The sequence below is a fragment of the Clarias gariepinus genome, chromosome 9 (genome assembly GCF_024256425.1).
Source record: "Clarias gariepinus isolate MV-2021 ecotype Netherlands chromosome 9, CGAR_prim_01v2, whole genome shotgun sequence".
In the NCBI taxonomy this organism is placed as follows: domain Eukaryota; kingdom Metazoa; phylum Chordata; class Actinopteri; order Siluriformes; family Clariidae; genus Clarias; species Clarias gariepinus.
In genome coordinates, this window is record NC_071108.1 from 11,730,530 (window position 1) to 11,750,010 (window position 19,481).

A 19,481-nucleotide genomic window follows, 5' to 3' on the forward strand; every position below is an offset into this window, starting at 1 on the left:
GTTAATGTCAGTTTAAACTTGTCAGTCATCTCATCAAAATAAATTCATGTTAACAGTTTTATATGCATCTACATTGAAGTGGATACACTACATGGCAGACTATTTGTGAAAAACTAGTTTTTGTGGACAGTAATGTTCATATGAGGGTTTTGAACATCCCATTCCAGATGTAGTTCCCCATTTGTTGTTTTAATAACTTCCGAACTTTTGTTAAAGCTATTCAGTAGATTTGTTATAGAGTTTAAGGAGGTGAAGGTCTGGGCTCAGGACACTTCAACACACATTGACACAACATGTCTTTATGGATCTTGTATTGTGCACCGGAGCATTTCCATGTTGGAACAGGTTTGGGTCCTTAAGAGACATTTTAAAGCTACAGTATACAAAGGTGTCCTCTCCCACTGTGTGTAACTCTGTGGTAACTAGTGCTCGTGTGTCCACATACTTTTGAACCACTTACCAGTTATTAGAGATTAAATGGCAAGCCCTTTAATCTTTTATAAATGATATTATATTTTTTTAGTTCCTTTAACATATTGCAATTGATCCCAAAGTTAATTAACTGAGCCAAATGTTTTAACTCTAGACTTAAATTACTTTTATCAATGATGCCAACATGTTCAAAACATTTGTTGGCTACGATAAGGTTAATGGTATGTATATTAGAATCTACTGTTTGGCAGCAATTGTGAAGCAGAACTTGTTTACACTTCTAATTCTATTTTGTATTTGACTTATTTAAAGCAATATTTTTTTTTAAAATTGTAAAATAGTAATATTTCTTCCTTCAAATTGTTTTCTTAAAAATATTGGTCCCCCACAAGGAATCTGGGGTTAATACATAATTATATCCATGTTTTATTAAGGATTTTACTGCTTGTTAAAAATTTACAGCATATTAGCCTAGGCTACATTTTAAAAAACTCTGCACACACATGCACTACAATTATAGTTAAGGCTGTTGCAATCACAGCTAATCACGCAATATAGTGTGGTGGCCTAATCATTTTAATGAAAATTATTCTTTATTTTCCCAGGACTTCTCGTCCAAATTTTTTGTCCTGCGATATGGCTGTACCAACAGAGTAGAAAAAAAAAGATGAGAGAAGCTAGTCATTCGGTACATTTAGGTAGTCAGCTGACTTTTTTTTTTATTGCCACACACCTTGCTGTCCTGATCAGCTGAAGCAATCCCAGATCATAACACTTCCTCCAGATGCTTGTACAGTACTATGCATGGTTTCATGCACCTGCCTTCTTACCTTGACATGCTCATCACTCTCTGGAATAGGGTCAACCTGGACTCATCAGACCACATGACCAAGCTTTATGATCACTAGTGAACTGAAGCCTTTTTTCTTTTTTTTTTCCCTGATTCCTACCTTTTTTTTCTCATAGCCACATAGCTGTTAATTCCCTTTATTTATTAAGTCCTTGTCACATTATCAATGTAGAAATGCTTGTCCTTTTACTATGAATCATAGCTGTGATTTCTACTTCTGATTTATTTACAATGCAACTTCACTGAGTATTTTCCTGATCTCAGGAGTGCTGCTTCAGGGCCCCTTGAAACCTAATATACTGGGCCCCCAACTTTGACAAAGTCAAAACTTTAATTGCCATATATTTTTTAAGTGCCCTTAACACATCATCCATGCTTAAATCCCAAGCTCCCCCCACCCTGATCTCTGAGGTAATTATTTTTCCAACCACATTTTATCCACAACCATATATGGTTCAAAATGATTCTTACAGGTTTTAATAATGGAATGAATGATTCTCAGTGGTGGCACTGTGGCCTCACACCTCCAAGGTCGAGGGTACGATTCATGCCTCGGGGGTGTGTGTGTGGAGTTGCATGTTCTCCCCGTTCTTGGTGGATTTGTTCCAGGTACTCCGATTTCCTTCTGCAGTCCATGACATGCAGATTAGGCTTCACAAATTACCTGTAGTGTGCGAATGTGTGCCCTGTGATGGATTGGTGTATCCCATCTCGTGCCCAAAGACACCTGGGATAAACTCCAGGCTCCCCGTGACCATGTGCAGGATGAGTGGCATAGAAGATGAGAACGAAAAAAATAAATTAATGGATCTCAACAGAACTCAATCACCCATCATGTATACTATATGAAGCCTGCGGCCTATTCCAGGAGGCTTGTGGACGGGGTGCTAATGCATCACAGTGCACACTCTATGAGCAATTTGGGAACACAGACTAGCCTAATCTCCATGTCTTTGGACTGTGGATGAAAACCCACCAAGCAAGGGGAGAACATGCAAACTGCATGCACACAGACCAGAGGCGGGAATCAAACCTAGACCCTGGAGGTCCAATGCGATAGTGCTAACCACTAAGCCACAGTACTGCCTCTTAAAAGAACTCTCGTGTTTTTAATGTTTTTTTCCCTTTAGCTTTACCTAGTCCAATAATGACTTTTTTGTAATGGTCACTTTTTTGGCCTGGCAGTGTGCATACAACTATTATGGCCTTGCACATCTATCTATAAGAAAATAATAATTGTTGAAACTTTTGTCCAGTCTTTACTTTTAGTATGCTAACTGCCTTCCATGGCACTGAGATCACATGACCTGAGACCTCATTATAATTTTCTTTAAAAAAAAAACATCATGGCGGATACATATTCAACTCGCAAAAAAAAAAAAAAAGTCGCAAGCTTTTTAAGGAATCTGCCAAGAAATATCTTCACTTGTTTGGGTTTCCGACATCTTGTTTGCTTGTCCGAAAGTGACCGTTTTATTTGCATACTCATTAATATTTATTAGCTTGTCAAAGATGGGCGTGCTTATCTGTTTATTTTAAAATACATTCCTACACATGTAATATAAATTTGGAGAACCATGTAGGGTCTGTGTATATCTGTAAAAAAAAACAAAAAAAAACATGCAAGCTCTGCTCATGAGTTGATGTACTGTAGGTGTGTGCGGTCAGCTTCTCTACTGCCCCCTGTGGCCCAAAGCATTTCTTTTTTTTATGGAAACAAACTCCGTTATTTTGGAATAATAAGGCTGGACAGCTGGTATGCTTTGGGAGGGGTTCTGCCCGCCTCCCTGGCACAACTCGGTTTGGCTCATACAGCTGAAAATCAGTTTATAGGCGACAGTTACTCTTCTCTCAACCCGTTAGAACAATGTTCAGAAACGTCAGCTGAGAGCGACACAACTACTTTTTCGGCGTGAGCTCGTGATGCTTGATTCGCGCGCAGTCCGCGTGCCCTCTCATGTCTTGTGCGCTTCTCTCAGACATCATTGTGTTTTGGGGTTCTCTTTTTTAAATACGTTTACTCGTTTGTAAAAAAAACTTTTTTTATTTTTTTCATTTTTTTCATTTTTTTTTTTTTTACAGTTTTAGTTTCTAATTAACGCGTCATTTCAATAATGTCGAGAAGGAAAGTGCGTCTCGCGCGCTCGGAGCGGACACTAAGCGAGGACTCGGACATAGACAGCCTGCTGGAGAGCCTCTCTCCTGATGAGGTGGAGGAGCTGGAGAGGGAGCTGGTTGTCATCGACCCGGATCCCAGTGTGCCCGTGGGGCTCAGGCAGAAGAACCAGACCGAGAAACAGCCGACACGCGGGTACGACCGTGAGGCCATGCTGGACTACTGCGAGCGCGAGACCAAGAAACTCATAGAGAGAGAGCTGTCCTTTGAGGTGATGTTAGATATAATGCTAGTGCACACTTGGCATGATGTGTGTCTATACCTCGATGTGATGCATACAAAGAGAAAAGTGTACACCGTTCCATTTGAACAGATTCCAATAAGGCAGATATGCATGCACCCTTGAATGATCAACACTGACATGAAATATATGCTCACATATGCTGGTACTAAGTGGAAAGGAAAAAACAGATATGCTCTACAAATATGTAGGCAATGCCAAATGCATTGCATGTCACAAAGGTCTAACTGTAAGCAGCCACATTTATTTATTTATTTATTTATTTATTTTCATCTTTTGGAATGTGGTGCAGATCATGTTTTAAAAAAATATGATGAAAAAGTATAGTATGTATGTAATGAGTTATGGACCAGTACTGGGGAAGTCTTGAGTAGTACTGGAAAAATCTTTAGTGATGGGCCACTTTTTTATTTTTTACTTTTTACAGCATTTGGCAGACGTCCTTATGTAGAGCGACTTATGTTGCATCTCATTATACATCTGAGCAGTTGAGGGTCAAGGGCCTTGCTCGAGGGCCCAACAGTGGTAACTTTGTTGGTGCCAGTACTGTGCTCATACTCACACATTCATTCCATTGGGGTTTATTACAATTTTCAAGAACCTGAGAACCTTTTTAGATACTTAATTAAGAAGGATGGATTACCCCTTGGCTTGTCAATGTTTCCAGTCTTTGTACAATGCATAATTAAAGGCATTTGCTATAAGCTAAAGCTTTGAGATGTTAGAATGCACTGTTTTATCTTTATATATATATATATATATATATATATATATATATATGAGCATGTTACTGATAGCAAACTGAGCTATTACTTACTTGTACTTCAGCATCTGCATTAATTCAGGTGGAAATGTAGTATGTGGTGTGTATCTTGTATCTATGACAAGCATGACAAGTACATCTTATTGACTATGCAGAGTTTACATTGCTGCTAAGGAGACACAGGTGATAAAGGGCAGTTTGTGTATAGATTGGTCAGTCAGATATGGCTGGCTTGCACTAATGATCGTGCCTGTCAACACACTGCTTAAAGTGGACAGTTGGTCACCATTGGGACAGCTAGCACTATCAGCGAATTAATGATTATGCTGTAGTTAGTGTTGGCATCACTGGTATGCATTTGCTATCGTGATTTTTCTTTTCATGTTTGTGATGTTCGGTTGAGTTCAATGGAGCAGTCTAAAATCTTGCTAATGTAACCTTCAAGTAAAGGTTATTTTTTAGTTCTACTCATAATGGTAATTAAAGTTTTTGGCTTTTGTTAAAAAAATCCATCCACTGTCTATATCAGAGGCACAAGGCAGGGTACACCCTCTGTGAGGTCCAGCACATCACAGGGCACAAGCACAAACACACTTACACACTCATTCACACACTATGGGCAATTTAGAAACGCAACCAGCCTACTAAAAGTGGAGCACCCAGAGGAAACCCACCAAGAACAGGGAGAAGATGCAAACTCCATGCACACAGAACCAAGGTGTAAGGTGTGCTAACCACTAAGCCACCTTGCTGCCAAATAATTATATAGTTTACATATATTTTATTTTTACACACTAGTTTAAGGAAAGTACAAACAGTTCTCAAGAAGATTCCTATAAATGTGCCCACAGTTGTCCTTACATGACCCAGATGTCTCTCTGTAACTCTGTTGTGAACTCTACTATAAATTCAGGGCCTGGTTCAAAGTGGTGCCTCCATCCTCTTACACAGATGCTGTGAATTCCACAGGGCTGTTTATTGCCCATGACAGATATAAACTAAATAAATACACCTAAACTACATGTAATCCACAACTACTTAAATAAAATTGGGTTGGCTGGTCAAATGGGGTTTAGGTTGATTTACTAAAGCACTAAACTATACTAAGCTTCATTCACATTACGACAAAGTTTAAATAAAAAAAACGTACAGTTTCAGTAGCACATCTCTGCCAAATATTTGCTGATCCCTTGTCTGTATGAGGTGAAAGCAAGTGTTGAGTGCTACAGGCCTTAACAGGTGCTGAAGAAAGCTTAGTAAGGTGATACAGAGTAAAAGGACTGATGGTTCTGTTTAAAATCTATTGAGACATGTTGTTTGCTTTAAATACATCCAGCAAAGCGAAGAAACCCTAGCTCAACACATACAAACATGTTTTGCACTTTGACTCTGGGATCTCCTGTTTTTGTGCCATTGCTAAGCAATTTTGTTTCTATTTTCTACTGTTTATCAAACACAAGTATTAAGGATAAACAAGTCCTTATGATCATCATACTTATCTTAAAACTAATACCAAACTCTGTCTTTAATAAACAAAAAGATCACCATTTCTTTGGATCAGAGCATAGTTTGGCATTAAATATATTTTTTCCTACATATACAAGTACAGTATCTTATAGATGGATAATAGATGGATGGATAATATTCATACCACCTCCATACAGATTCAGCTCTATATCTCTTGCCTAAAATTCCATTACTGTTTTGGTTGTACATTGTCTCAAATCTGTTAATCTAAAGGAAAGTTTCCAGGTTAAATTCTTATTTTGGTAAGTTTGCAGAAGTTTTATCATACTCTGGGAATGAACTCGTGGTCAAAATGATCTCTCTTTGGAAGTAGGAATGATTATTACTCAGATGTCTGAACTCTGCTAGGTGGAATTCTAGGCACGAGTGGTGTTCCTTGATTTTCAGCCTTATAAGGGCTTGTCTGAGGGTTCCAAGACTTCTTTAAACAATGGCACACCAATCTAGTGTGCAGGCTGATTTCTCTAATGGAGCCTAAGAATAGCTCAGTGCTTTTAACTGCAACCTATCTTTACTGAAAAATGTTTATCTGCTTTCTAAATCATGCAGAAAGGAATATTTTAACTGGAAAAAGAGATATTATATAGATAAAAATAAAGCCCTCGTGCATTTATGTCCATTTAGATTTTTTTACCATTAGCTGTAGTTTCTGGAGTCAACTTATCATCAATCGATGAAAGAAAGGATGATGTTTTCATTCTGCTGTTTTCTTTTAGCCAATTCGATCTGGAAATAGGAGGTGGTACAGTAGGAAATTCCATATAAAATTCCAACCACAGAAATTGAAGTGACTTCTTTTCTGTTTACTTGTGCTCTTGATAGAAACATTTATCTAGTGCATTATCATTTTAGCAAGTTGATTCACAAATAACGCATTTTATTAATTATTATTAATCATAATTATTATTAATCATAAATAACACATTTTATATGGCAAAAGGATCAACTAAATAACAAAGTAGTTGGATAAACAGTTGCAGGAATATTCAATGTTATTATTCTTATTTTCTTTTCTGTTTTGTGCATTTAACCTTAATTAAATTGCATTTAAAGTTATGCACTTGATGACTTTATTAAGAATACATGTATTCTTGTATTCATGCCCATTCTTGCAATTATCCAATCTACTGCTGCCAATCATGCAGTTAACTTTCATTAACTTTGAAATGGAGGAAAACTTTGTAACTTTGATGGTGGTTTGGGTGTTTAAGGAAAAAGCATTTCAGAAAAAGAACATCATACCAACAATAAAATATGACGGTGGTAATGTGATGGTCTGATGCTGTTTGCTGCCCTTAGGATTTGGAAGACTTGCTGTGATAAATGGAAAAATATCCTGAAGGAGAATGTCTGGCCATCTGTTTGTGACCTTAAGCTGAAGCGAACTTGGGTTCTGCAGCAGGACAATGATCCAAAGCACACCATCAAGTCCACTTCTGAATAGTTAAAGAAAAACAAACAAACAAAAAACTTTGGAGATTTGGCCAAAGTCATGACCTGAATCCAAATGATATGCTGTGGCATGACCTTAAAAAGCTGGTGCATGCTCAAAAACCGTAGAATGTGGCTGAATTACAACAATTCTGCAAATATGAGTTGGCCAAAATTCCTCCACAGCGCTGTAACAGTTTCATTGGAAGTTTTCGAAAATGCTTGATTGCAGTTGTTGCTGCTAAGGGTGGACCAACCAGTTATTAGGTTAAGGGGGCAAACACTTTTTCACACAGCTATGTAGTTTTGGATTTTGTTTTCCCTTAATAATAAAAACTTTTTTTTAAAAACTGCATGATGTGTTTTCTTGTTATCTTTGACTAATATAATTAGTTTGATGACATGAAACATTAAAGTGTGACAAACATGCAAATAAATAAGAAAAAAAAAAAATAATCACACCACCGTATGTCTGATCTGACCCCTTTTATCAACAAGCCATTTCTGCATGCAGAACTTCCACACTGGATTATTTATTTTTTTGGCACTATTATGAATAAACTCTGGAGGCGATTGAGAATAATAATCGCAAACCAGCAAATTTCAGACCAACAACCAACCAACAATTCCATGGTCAAATTTTTCATTTTAATGTAAGCTATTACCTGGACCTCTTGACCCAGAATTGCAATATTATTTGCACTGCACTATTTAAATACATTTATAAATGTACAGACATAAAGCTTTTCCTAATTAAGTGGTAATTAAATGTACATTTGATAAATCTACCCTTTGTAAATTAAGATTTTTATCATCACATAAAAAATATGTATTTTGCCATTAAATCAAATTTACCAAATATTTATTTTGAAGAATGTTTAGTGTATTCGGCTTTCTGATATTTATGTTGTAACTCATCCTTTTTATTTTGCTGTATGTGCTCCACAGGGAGAGGCCAAAGGTGAAGGCCGTAGACGGGAGAGACTACGTAGAACAAGAAGCAAAGAACAGCAGAGTTTTTCTAGGTCACACAGCCGTGAAGCATCAGATAAAGATGAGGCAAAAAATGAAAAAGCACATGTCCAAGAGGAAAAAAGTCTGCACAAAAATTGCACAGATGAAGAAATGAAAAAAAAGGATGAGGTCAAGGCGACCACTGACAACAAAACCGAATGGAAAAACAGTGAAAGAGGAAAAGAAATGTTAGCAGGGAGGAATTTAGATACAGAGGAAGAAAATAAAAAAGATAACCAAAAGGAAGCATGTAAAAAAGTGCGAGGTAGCAGCAAAACATCAGAGCTTATTTCCAAACTACAGAAAAAGGAGGAAAATAAAGAAAAGGAGAGAAAGGACAGCAGTAAGAATGGAGAAAACTTGAGAACAAAAGGGTTAATATCCAAGTTAAAAGTCAACAAAGATGTAGAAAACACAGAGAAAGAAGAGAAAGGAAAGGTAGAGAAAAAAAGAGAGACTAGGGCAAAAGAACTTGTTTCCAAATTGGAGGAGCAGAAGAGAGACTCAGAAAATGGCAGAGTTTCAGACAGGAGAAGCAGACTGAGAGACTTGAAGGATCCTGTGATAGTGAAAAAGAAGGAAAAGGAAGAGTATAGTGAAAAAACTAGACCCTACACTGAAAGAGATTTAACTGAAACAGAGAAAAGGAAGGACAGACTGAAACGGTGGCAGAAAGTTGATGAGACAGACATTGAGCAAGAAAAACAGAAAGAGAAAAAGCAAGAAAGAGGTAAAGATGAAGGGAATAGTGTAGTGAAAAATGCTAAAACATACAGTAATGTTAATGAGACCTGTAGTAGTGGGGATGAGGAAGAACATAATGATGAGGATGATTATATGGACAGTGATACTGGCTCCAGCATGTTTGATGACCTCTTGGAGCAGGTCCGTAGTGATGATCCTGAACTCACCGAGCTTAATATCAACAACTCTGATGTAATCAAGACAGATACTCTGATCCACTTTGCTGAAGGACTTCGCAGTAACACTCACATTAAAACATTTGCTCTTGCCAACACCAGAGCTGATGATCATGTAGCTTTTGCCATTGCTGGGACTTTACGGAACAACACTACGTTAACAGGGATCAACCTGGATTCCAACCTTCTCACTGGCAAAGGCATTCTGGCTATTATTGAGTCTTTGCAGCACAATGTAACCCTTAAAGAACTTCGTTTCCACAATCAGAGACACATCTGTGGAGGAAAGACTGAAATGGAAATGGCTAAGGTGCTACGGGATAATACTTCATTACTCAAGTTGGGTTATCACTTTGAGCTAGCTGGGCCAAGGATGACCATGACCAACATCCTTAGTCGTAATATGGACCTTCAAAGGCAGAAACGACTGGAAGCTCAGCGCGTTGCCAAGCAGGAAGCTCAGACAAGCTCACCAGCTCCCAGTGAAAAGAAAAAGAAGCTTATACCTGACAAGTCCACAATTAAGCAGACTCCACAGTCCAACCATGTTGAGAAAAAGGAATCTATATTAGCAAAAGTTTCCAAATTTAACAATCCCAATTCACCCCCCAAAACCACTTCACCCCCCAAGTCCATGGCTGCCCCCTCATCTTCCAAACCAAAAGTTAAAAAAGGTGGGCTCACTACAGAGTCAAGCCCAGGTCCTCCAGCTCCTCCTCCTCCTGCCCCAGTGCTGGATATTCAGTCACTTCGGAGGTCGTTGTCCTCAGTCTCACAGCGCAAACAAGACAGCAGCAATGTTTCAGGACGGGGGACACAAAAGAGTTCCAGAGATCAGTTGCTGGACTCTATCAGGAACTGCAACATGAACACACTCAAAAAAGTAAGCAGCCAGTAATCAGTCATAATATGACTTCATAGAATATCTCACTACCAAATATCTCTTTTTAAAAAGCCTCTTGAGGCAGTGTTATGATATGGGGTTGCTTTAGTTTGTTAGGTCTAGGCTCAGCAGATTTGTGTAGAAATATAAAAATATTATATACAGTACGTAGCAGTCTAGCTCTCTGATCTTATGTGGTGTAAGAAATATATATTAGGAATATCCTGGAGTGTGCTTTCCTGGCTCTAATCATTTAATCTTGAGTACTTTGTATCAATAATTGTTGATACAACTAACTATGTGCTATCTATCTTTCTAAGGTCGATGTTCCTAAGTGGCTGAAGTAGCTGATGGCATAGGAAGCAGAAGCGGAGCAAGTCAGCTTTAGTGGATGTCCATGATGGCAGTGATGGCTCTGGAGTCAAATGCAAAAATATTTGAGAATAGTATATTTGGTATATTAGAGCAATGCTTACAAAGCGTTATCTACTAAAATCCTTAGATCCTTAATGCTGTAAGAAAATTAAACATATTTTTTATAGATCAATTGGATGTGTCATTTTTATGTGCCAAACATGAATATCTTATACTGAGCACATATTCTTTGTAAATCATATTTTAGTTTAGTGCCTATATATTTCCTTATGTTGTTGGTCTTTCGGCTGCTCCCGGCAAGGGGTCGCCACAGCGGAATATCCAGTCCGCAGTACAACTTGGCCTATTTATTTACTTTTATAATATTTTATTTAGGTCAGAAAGTTGTTGAATAAAAAACAGTGTGAACATTTTGACTTAAATAGAGAAAAGTCATCTACAACAAGTTGAAAATTTACATCAGCTGCAAGTCTGTGAGCTGCTTTTTTCAGCTGTATAAAATCGTTACTGATTTTGTGCTTTAGCCTTCTTATAAACTATTAAAACTGTTATGAAGAAGAAAAAAAATAAACACATATCTGGTGGTACACCTAGTTTAAATGTCTTTATGCTTGTTTTAGGTTTGCTACAGTATATTGATGCTGTTGGATTTTTGAAGGTTTGAGTTAATTTTGAATAAATTTTTTCTGTGTGATGATGTATAATTGAAGCCTAAGTTTAACCTAGAAAATATTAGGCAGAGTTTATTGTAATGAAGGAAAAAAGACTCATCTATGATGCCCTATCTGTCCATAAAAAAAACTCTTCCTCACAGTGTTTGACTGATGGCACAGGAAGGATCTATCCAATGACTGAAACTTTTAAGGCACTTTTGTAGGTTGATCTGGATGAAAGCATCTGCCATATGCCTAAATGTAAATTATAATGTAAATAAAAAGGAGAGTACACATGTGGCCTAGCAGTCCAGACAGAGGTTAAGAGTGAAGGCACATGTGATTGGATATGGCAAACAAATGCAATGACAGCTTGACAGCGGAGTCTTATGCTCCCCACTAGCCTCATGATGTTGTTCTGAGGCAATGCGTTCCACTCTTTCACAAGTGCTACATGCAGTTCTGGTCACGTGGGGGTGGGGTATGATCATCCAGTCTCTGCTGGCCATTGATGGCCATACCGTATGAGGCAATCTAACTTCCTGAAGTGGGGCTGTGTAATTCTGCCACGATGTGGTGGAGCATTATCATCCATAAACACAAAGTTGGGAGAGTGCTGGCGGAATGGCGGATGATAATGAGTTCTATGATGTTTTTGAGATAAAAACGTGCAGTGACTAAGCCATGTACAATAACCAAATCTGTTTTGCGCTGACTGGTGATGCCTGCCCAGAATGTTGCATCTCCTTCACCAAAGCAAACCCTGGGGACCAGCTTGACATCAGCATATCGCTCTCACCTCGCCTTTTCCAGCAACGCTGACGACAATTATTTCTGTGCACAGGATGGTAGACCACTGCTGCATTGTCCAGGTCACATGGTCTTGTGCCCACTGCAAACGTTCTCGGCGTTGTCTTGGTGTCAGTGAAGTCACCTGCAACGGTCCTCTGGCATTTAAGCCAAAGCAATGAAGTCAGTTGCAAGTGGTTTGTCTGGAAACCATAGTACCCCTCGCATCTCGTAAAAGGGCCTGCAGCTGTGTGGCAGTTGCATAACAATGTCTAAGTGCATAGGTCCTTAGGTACTGGTCATCGTTGTGGTCTGTCACTCTAGGGCTCCACTCCTTAGTCTGTCATGAACTCCAGTAGTTCTGTGTCTTGATGCAAGTCAGCTGATGACACTTTGACACACACCAAGTTCAGGAGCAACATTTGACTGCCTGCCACCGACCCGAAGGCGTGCCATGGCCAGGTGGCGCTGCTGCTCCGTTAAGTGACGTTGTGTGTTCATGGCTGTTTAAATGAAGAACTTGGAATGACTTACTGACAATACCAGCTTTTTATACCCACAGGATGTTGAAATTGATGCCACATTGAAAAAGGTAGTCTTCTGTGATTGGTCCCAATATAAAGCACACCTGTACACAATGAGATCATTACACACAAATTGAGGTGTGTCTATCATCCCAATACAAATGCCTTCCTATCCCAAAAAAGTGAACCAAACACCGTATGTATGACATCCACTAGGTCTCTCACAATATCTCTAACTTATTGTGAGTAGTGTACTGTATATTATCTGCTTGTGGGTTCCTGTGTGTGTATGTGTGTAAGTGTGTGTGTGTGTGTGTGTGTGAAAAGGTAAACGCTGATTTTGAAAATTAACTACTCATTTAATTTATATTATGTCACTCACAATATTATGGTCACAATTGCAGGTAACAAAATGACTGGATAGATATCAATGGAGTTATTGATTATTTGTTAGCTGGCCAAAATAACATGCAGTTTATACTATGTATAAAAAAGAAATAATAATTACATAAACTTAACAACAGCTTTACAGTAGGCTGCATTGAACCTTGTTGGGGGAACCTTTTGCATGACCTTTCCAGGATCAAAATGTGAGTCATATATAAAATAAAATGAAAAGTAAAAACGAAATGGAGAAAATGTATTGATTAAATTAGGATTTATTAAACAATTACAATTACAACAAATACAATTGTATTTTAAATAATAAAAAGACAATTAAAATATATTTAATTAGCAAAACATGGAACTGATCTTAAAAATGCAGCAGCTATTATTATTATTTTTTAATTTATCATTTACATTTAGAACTTGCTGCAGACACTATGCTACTGTATATTTTAATCCTAAAAACAAAAGTATTAAAACATCGCAGTATTCCTCCTCCAACTGGTCGATAATTTTCTCTATTGTCACCTTCTCCCCCAAAGCCTCTTCATATTGCTTTTTCAGATTTGCATATGTCCTTTTCTCTTTTACAGTTTGAGTTATAAATCTGTATGGCATGTTGTGATACACATTCCAGAGGCATAGACCAGGACACACAGTACAGTTACCATCTTTCATTGATGTACAACCACGTTTATATCCATCTTTTGGAATCCCACATGGGTAATGGCAGGTAAAGTTGCAGACAAGGCAATTTGTTACAAAAGTTCCTGTTTCAAGTTCAATCTTCTTGCTTTTTTCTACTTCAACCACATATTCAAAATTTTCTTTTTCCTTGATGAAATTCTGATTCTGTTCCAGTGCTGAGGCTGTCATTTTAAGTGAAAAGTTTTTTCTGACCGGTTTAAATGAGTGGCTGCACTCTGGTTATGACTGCCTCCAGTTGTTTGCGTTCAGACAGAACTTCTTTTGTGAGCTGAAGACTTTTTGTCTCCATTATCTCCAGGTGAGTAAAGAATCGTTTCATGCTTGCTTTTCCCATTTTCCAGAACATTTGATCAAAGTTCTCATCATCATCACCCACCTTTTCAGTCTGAGCAAAAAGTGTAGAATTGTTGAATTTGAAATGAAGGAATGTTCCATCTGACTTTTTTTGCACAAGGGATATCAGCAGCTTTAATGGCTTCTAGTACAGGAGGTTTCTGTCCATCAGCAAAGGTGATCATGATGGTGATATTCTTTGCAATGTCCTTTCCAAATATTTAAAGAATAGCTTCAAAAATGTATTTCTGGGTTTGGGTTAGTTGAGCTAAAGCTGACTGTACCACAAAACACACAGCATTAAGACCAAAAATGCCGTCTTTCACAGAATTTTTTTTTTTTGATTTTCTCAGTGATCTCTTTGTCTTGTGTGATTCCCCTGGTGTCTCCAAACTCTGGTGTGTCTATGATATGATTCAGTGAACTTGGAAATCATTTTGATGGTAAAGCTGATATGCTGTAACCTCTGAGGTCTGGCTCTCAGCTTGTGTTTTATTGGTCTGCTCATCTATTAGTTTCAGTCTGCATGTATCACTCCACTCCACTCCCAGTATGTAGTTAATCATTCCATTAATGAGAGTAGTCTTTCCAGAGCCAGTGGCACCCAGGAGCATTATTGTTTTGTTTGGTGTAGTGAAATTAGGACATCCAAAGTCTTTTATGCAAAGATCAGCTCTTCCTGTGTCCTTCAGGTTCAATAGGTACACTGAAGGATTACTGGTGCTTAGTTTAGTATAGTTGGTATTGTTTTTTATTCTGTTTTCCATATTGTTGCTCACTTTTCCCTGGTTGTTACCTGATAAATATAAAAGGATTTGCAAAAAAAATTATAAATTTTGTTAGAGCTCATCAGAAATTTGTAAACTGATTGTGAATGCATTAAAGAATGTTTACTCATGCATTACTTTAAAAAATATATTTTTAATCTTATATTATTATATATTTTATTATTTTATGTATTTATTATATTATATTATATAATATAATATTATATAATATTATATTATATTATTTTTATATATCTTATTCTACTTCGAAGGCCCTTGGTTGTATCATACTGTAAATGCTTTAGAATGTAAAAGACGTTAACAAACTCATAAAAAAGTAATTAAATTCACCATGAATTCAGTGTGAGCCTCATGACTTGGGGTGACATTTGAGGGTGATTATTTTCCATTAACAGGATGTCTCAAAGTATACTATTTCTCATATATAACAGGAACTGACCAACAATTACAATTTATTTACAGGACCTCATACACTTAAAAATATATATTTTATAGTCACAAAACACTAAACGTGAAGACTCCTAACAAAAATGTTAAATAAATATCTCTTAGCTGAAAGATTTACCATGATTAAATATATGTTAAATAACATATTTTTGTCATTTGTTTATTAGCCTTAAATTATTGGGACCGTATGCTATAAGCGTGCACCAAGACTGTCTGTTCTAGCACCTATGTGGTGGAATAAACTTCATGTAGTTTTAGTTCCTGCCCCTGATAACCCGCCCCCCCCTGTTATTCCTGCTGTTATTCCTGCTGTTTGTTGTTATTAGATTATGGGTCAAACTCGCAGAGTGATGATGGTAGAATAGTTATAAAGGTCTTGACTAAAACAACATGCATGAGGAATCACAAAGGAGTTTTCATTTTCTGCAAAGGAAAGTACTCTAAGTAGTTGATTACTTTTTAATGACAGTAATTTTGTAATGTAATTAGTTACTTTAAAAATTAACATCCTCCAACACTGTGTATGATGTATACAATATATTAGAATGAGTATGTTAAAATGTGTATTCTGATCTTTATGACTTGAAAAGTTAATAATTATATGGTATAACAGATCTTCACAGGTCCATATGAAAAGTTATAAAGGAATTGTTATTTACAGCTCATGTTTCCACCATTGGGTGAAATTTACAAAACAAAAGGGTGTTTTAACAGTGGTGGCTCAACTGGTTAATGCTGTGGGTGACTGGGTTACTGATTGGAAGGTCAGCGATTCGAGCCCCAGCTCAGCCAGGTTGCTGCTGTTGGGTCCTTGAGCAAGGCCCTTAACCCTGACTGCTCCAGGGTTGCTGTATCATGTCTGATCCCAGAAATATGTGGAGAAAGACTTTTCTACTGTTTTATTTACAGTACAGTACTCGCTATACTGTTCATGTAAAAAAAGGCTTAACTAATTAAATTTTATAAAATAAAAAAAAAAATGTTTCAAGGTTTTATTCAGTGATTTGTTAATTATCAATGATAAGATGAAGGAAGCAACATTAAGATACCATTACCTTGTTGGTTGGCATGGCATGGCTCCCCAACAGCTCCAGTAACCATATTTTTGCTCATTGTGCTCTGGTGGTTATCTGATGAAAAAGTTGAAAAAAGAATGACATTTTAACAATAAATCTATGAATGATATAAACCAAAATTATTTCAGAAATACAGCATATTGCCAAAAGTATTAACTTGCCTGCCTTCACATGCCTATGAACTTCCATTTATCAATCCATAGGGTTTACTATGATATACGGTCTCTCAACCAGGCTAACACACAGTACTGAAACATTTTGCACATACACACATATGGTTTTTGCACTCACTATGGACATTCTGGACATTTACTTACACTAGTGACCACTGCACTACTACCATTCGTGCACATTAGTTAAATTACACAATTACCCCTATCACAAGTCACTTTAAATATGTCACTTTTAAGCACGTTTGCACACCCCCTGGATGTTCTGTTACCCGGATGCACAAGACACTTTAAACACTTTAAAATGTGACGTTTCCATTTATATTCAATCTATATGCCCACACAAATTTCCATAAAATTCCATATATCTATATTGTACTACTGTTCTTATTTTTCTATATTTTTTCTATATTTTTCTTATATTGTATATTCTGTATAGCTGTCTTATATTTTTGTATTTTTTCCCCATATTTTTCTTATACTGTATATTTGTTCTGTACAGTTATGTTATTTTAATTTTTAATTTAATATTTTATTTCATTCTTCTCAGTTAAATTTCCTTTCTTCTTTCATTTTTTATATTTATTTTCTTATTCTTTAGTCTTTTATTTTAAGGTCTTTTATCTTAAGGTCACGAGCAGTTGTCAAAGCATTTCACTGCATATCATACTGTGTATGACTGTGTATGTGACAAATAAAATTTTTATTTTAATTTTAATTTGATGTTGGCCCATCCTTTGCAGCTACTGTGTAACAGCTTTTACTCTTCAGGGAAGGCTTTCCATAAGGTGTAGGAGTGTGTTTATGGGAATGTTTGACCATTCTTCTGGAAGTGCATTTGTCAGGTCAGACACTGATGTTAGACAAGAAGGCCTGGCTTACAGTCTTTACTCTAATTCATCCTCTAATTCAAGGTGTTCTATCAAGACTCGGTGCAGGTCAGTCAAGTTCCTTCACACCAAACTCGCTCGTCCATGTCTTTATGTACCTTGCTTTGTGCACTGCAACTAAGAGGTTAAGCCCAACTCCTAAAAAACAACCCCACATCATAATCCCCCAAAGCCGCCCCACCCCCCCAAATCAAACTATTAAACTTTACACTTGGCACAATGCTGTCAGACAAGTATCGTTCTCCTGGCAATCGCCAAATCCAGACTCATCTATCGGTTTGCCAGACAGTCATTTGTTACTCCAGACAACACGTCTCCATTGCTCTGGAGTCCAGTGGCGGCATGCTTTACGTTGCACTTGGTGATGTAAGGCTTGGATGCAGTTGCTCGACCATGGAAACCCATTCCATGAAGCTTTCTACACACTGTTTTTTAACCCAATCTGAAGGCCAAATCACGTTTAATTTTGAATGAATGAGTTTATAAGAAAAGTGAAAGGTGCAGTATTACTATATTCTGCAATTAATTACCAACTTCATAAATCATAACTTCACTTTACAGAAGAGTGAATATCCTCTTTTCACATATCCCAGCTTATTAGGAAGCTGGGGACAGTACACAAGGTCAGCCATGGTGGTGGCAGCTTGGTTGTACTGACTTTAGACTTTTGAAAAATTATGTTCTTAAAATAAATACAAAAAAAATAATTCTTATTTTATGTCAAATGTCCTTGAATGTACCATAAATGCCTTTGAATGTAAAATACGTTACACTTATATAAACTACATATATAAATTCAGCGTGAGCCTTTAATGCTCTGAACGCATTAATCTTACTACCCTGAGCACAAAATGTGAAAAATCCTTCCATAAATGTTAAATAAATGTCTGTTTACTGAATAATTTACAATGATTATATGTATTTGCTTTGCTAAATAAAATGTTTTGTCATTTGTTTATTAGCTTTATTGTCAGGATCAGCCATGACAGTGGCAGTGTCGCTGTGCTGAGGGCTTCCCTTTGATGTGGTTGATATCCCTAACAGTAAACTTTCCATGGACATGCTATACTTTCCAAATTAAAAAAGAGTGAAATTTTAACCTGTGAACATTTTTAATCTTTGAATTATAGATTTAATATAATTTTATATTTAATATATTATATAAGAAAGATTTTTTTTCAGAAAGGCTCATGCATTTGTTACATATTTTAACATGAAACCTATGAAGGAAGGAAACATAATTCAACTTTAATGTTTACTTTTTTCATGAGTTCATCAAAAAAGTTACAGTACAATTGTCTGCAGTGTAGGCCTAAGTAAAAAAGTCAAAGTCAACTTTATTGTCAATTCTGCTACATGTACAGTGCATACATATAGAGAATCGAAATTACGTTTCTCTAATCCCCGATCCAAACATTGAATGGGGGGGGGGGACGGACGGACCTTAAATAACACAAACTTAAAAAAACAACAGAGGTGAGGTAATTTAGTTACTGTCCTGCAAAAAGGGACAGTTAACAACACAGAAGGCAGATATGGAGAGAAAAGCGCAGTTTTACCATATTTTGCTGTTAATTACCATAGGTAATGTGTTAATTATGATTAAATTAATTAATCATTCAATAGCTACTGCTGACTGTAAACCAGAAATGCATTTGTATTATTTATCTGCAAAAAGTTGCTTACACAGACTTACAGCATAACATTAATGGAAATCTACAGTGTACAATTTTTACAAGTCAATATGCACATAAACACACTGCTTACAACTTGCAAATACACTGAAAGTGGCATCGCCATACTAGCCATTAGCATCTGCTCCAGAGAGTCTTCCATGTAGTTCTTGTCAGAGTGTAATTTTAGTAGGTCTTTATCTTATTATCTCTTCTATACTTTTGATGACCGGGTTGATGTTTTTTGTGATGAGGTCTTATTTTCACCATGGATGTAAATGATTGTAAAATATTATTATGTATAAACATATGTACATGTATCAACATATGTACTGTACATAGGTAATCAATTATGTTGACACTGCATTCCAGCCCTAGGTATAGTTCATAAAAAAGACTGTAAACCAACTGTCAATGCATAACAGAGAATT

General features: G+C 36.8%; 1 protein-coding gene across 1 annotated transcript; it reads left to right on the forward strand.

Annotated features, from left to right (window-relative positions):
• Positions 1-3,042: 3,042 nt before the first annotated feature.
• On the forward strand, positions 3,043-10,778 carry LOC128529860 (leiomodin-1). The gene is made up of 3 exons (XM_053503427.1): positions 3,043-3,669; positions 8,369-10,237; positions 10,558-10,778. The coding sequence occupies exons 1-3, from the start codon at positions 3,397-3,399 to the stop codon at positions 10,582-10,584; spliced, it is 2,169 nt and encodes a 722-aa protein (XP_053359402.1). The 5' UTR covers positions 3,043-3,396; the 3' UTR covers positions 10,585-10,778.
• The last annotated feature ends 8,703 nt before the right edge of the window (positions 10,779-19,481 follow it).

Excerpts from the sequence above, each read along its gene's own strand:
- LOC128529860 (XM_053503427.1), top strand. The coding sequence starts at position 3,397 with ATGTCGAGAAGGAAAGTGCGTCTCGCGCGCTCGGAGCGGACACTAAGC. Across the intron at positions 3,670-8,368 it reads AGAGAGAGCTGTCCTTTGAG|GGAGAGGCCAAAGGTGAAGG; the intron begins GTGATGTTAGAT and ends TGTGCTCCACAG. Across the intron at positions 10,238-10,557 it reads ACATGAACACACTCAAAAAA|GTCGATGTTCCTAAGTGGCT; the intron begins GTAAGCAGCCAG and ends TATCTTTCTAAG.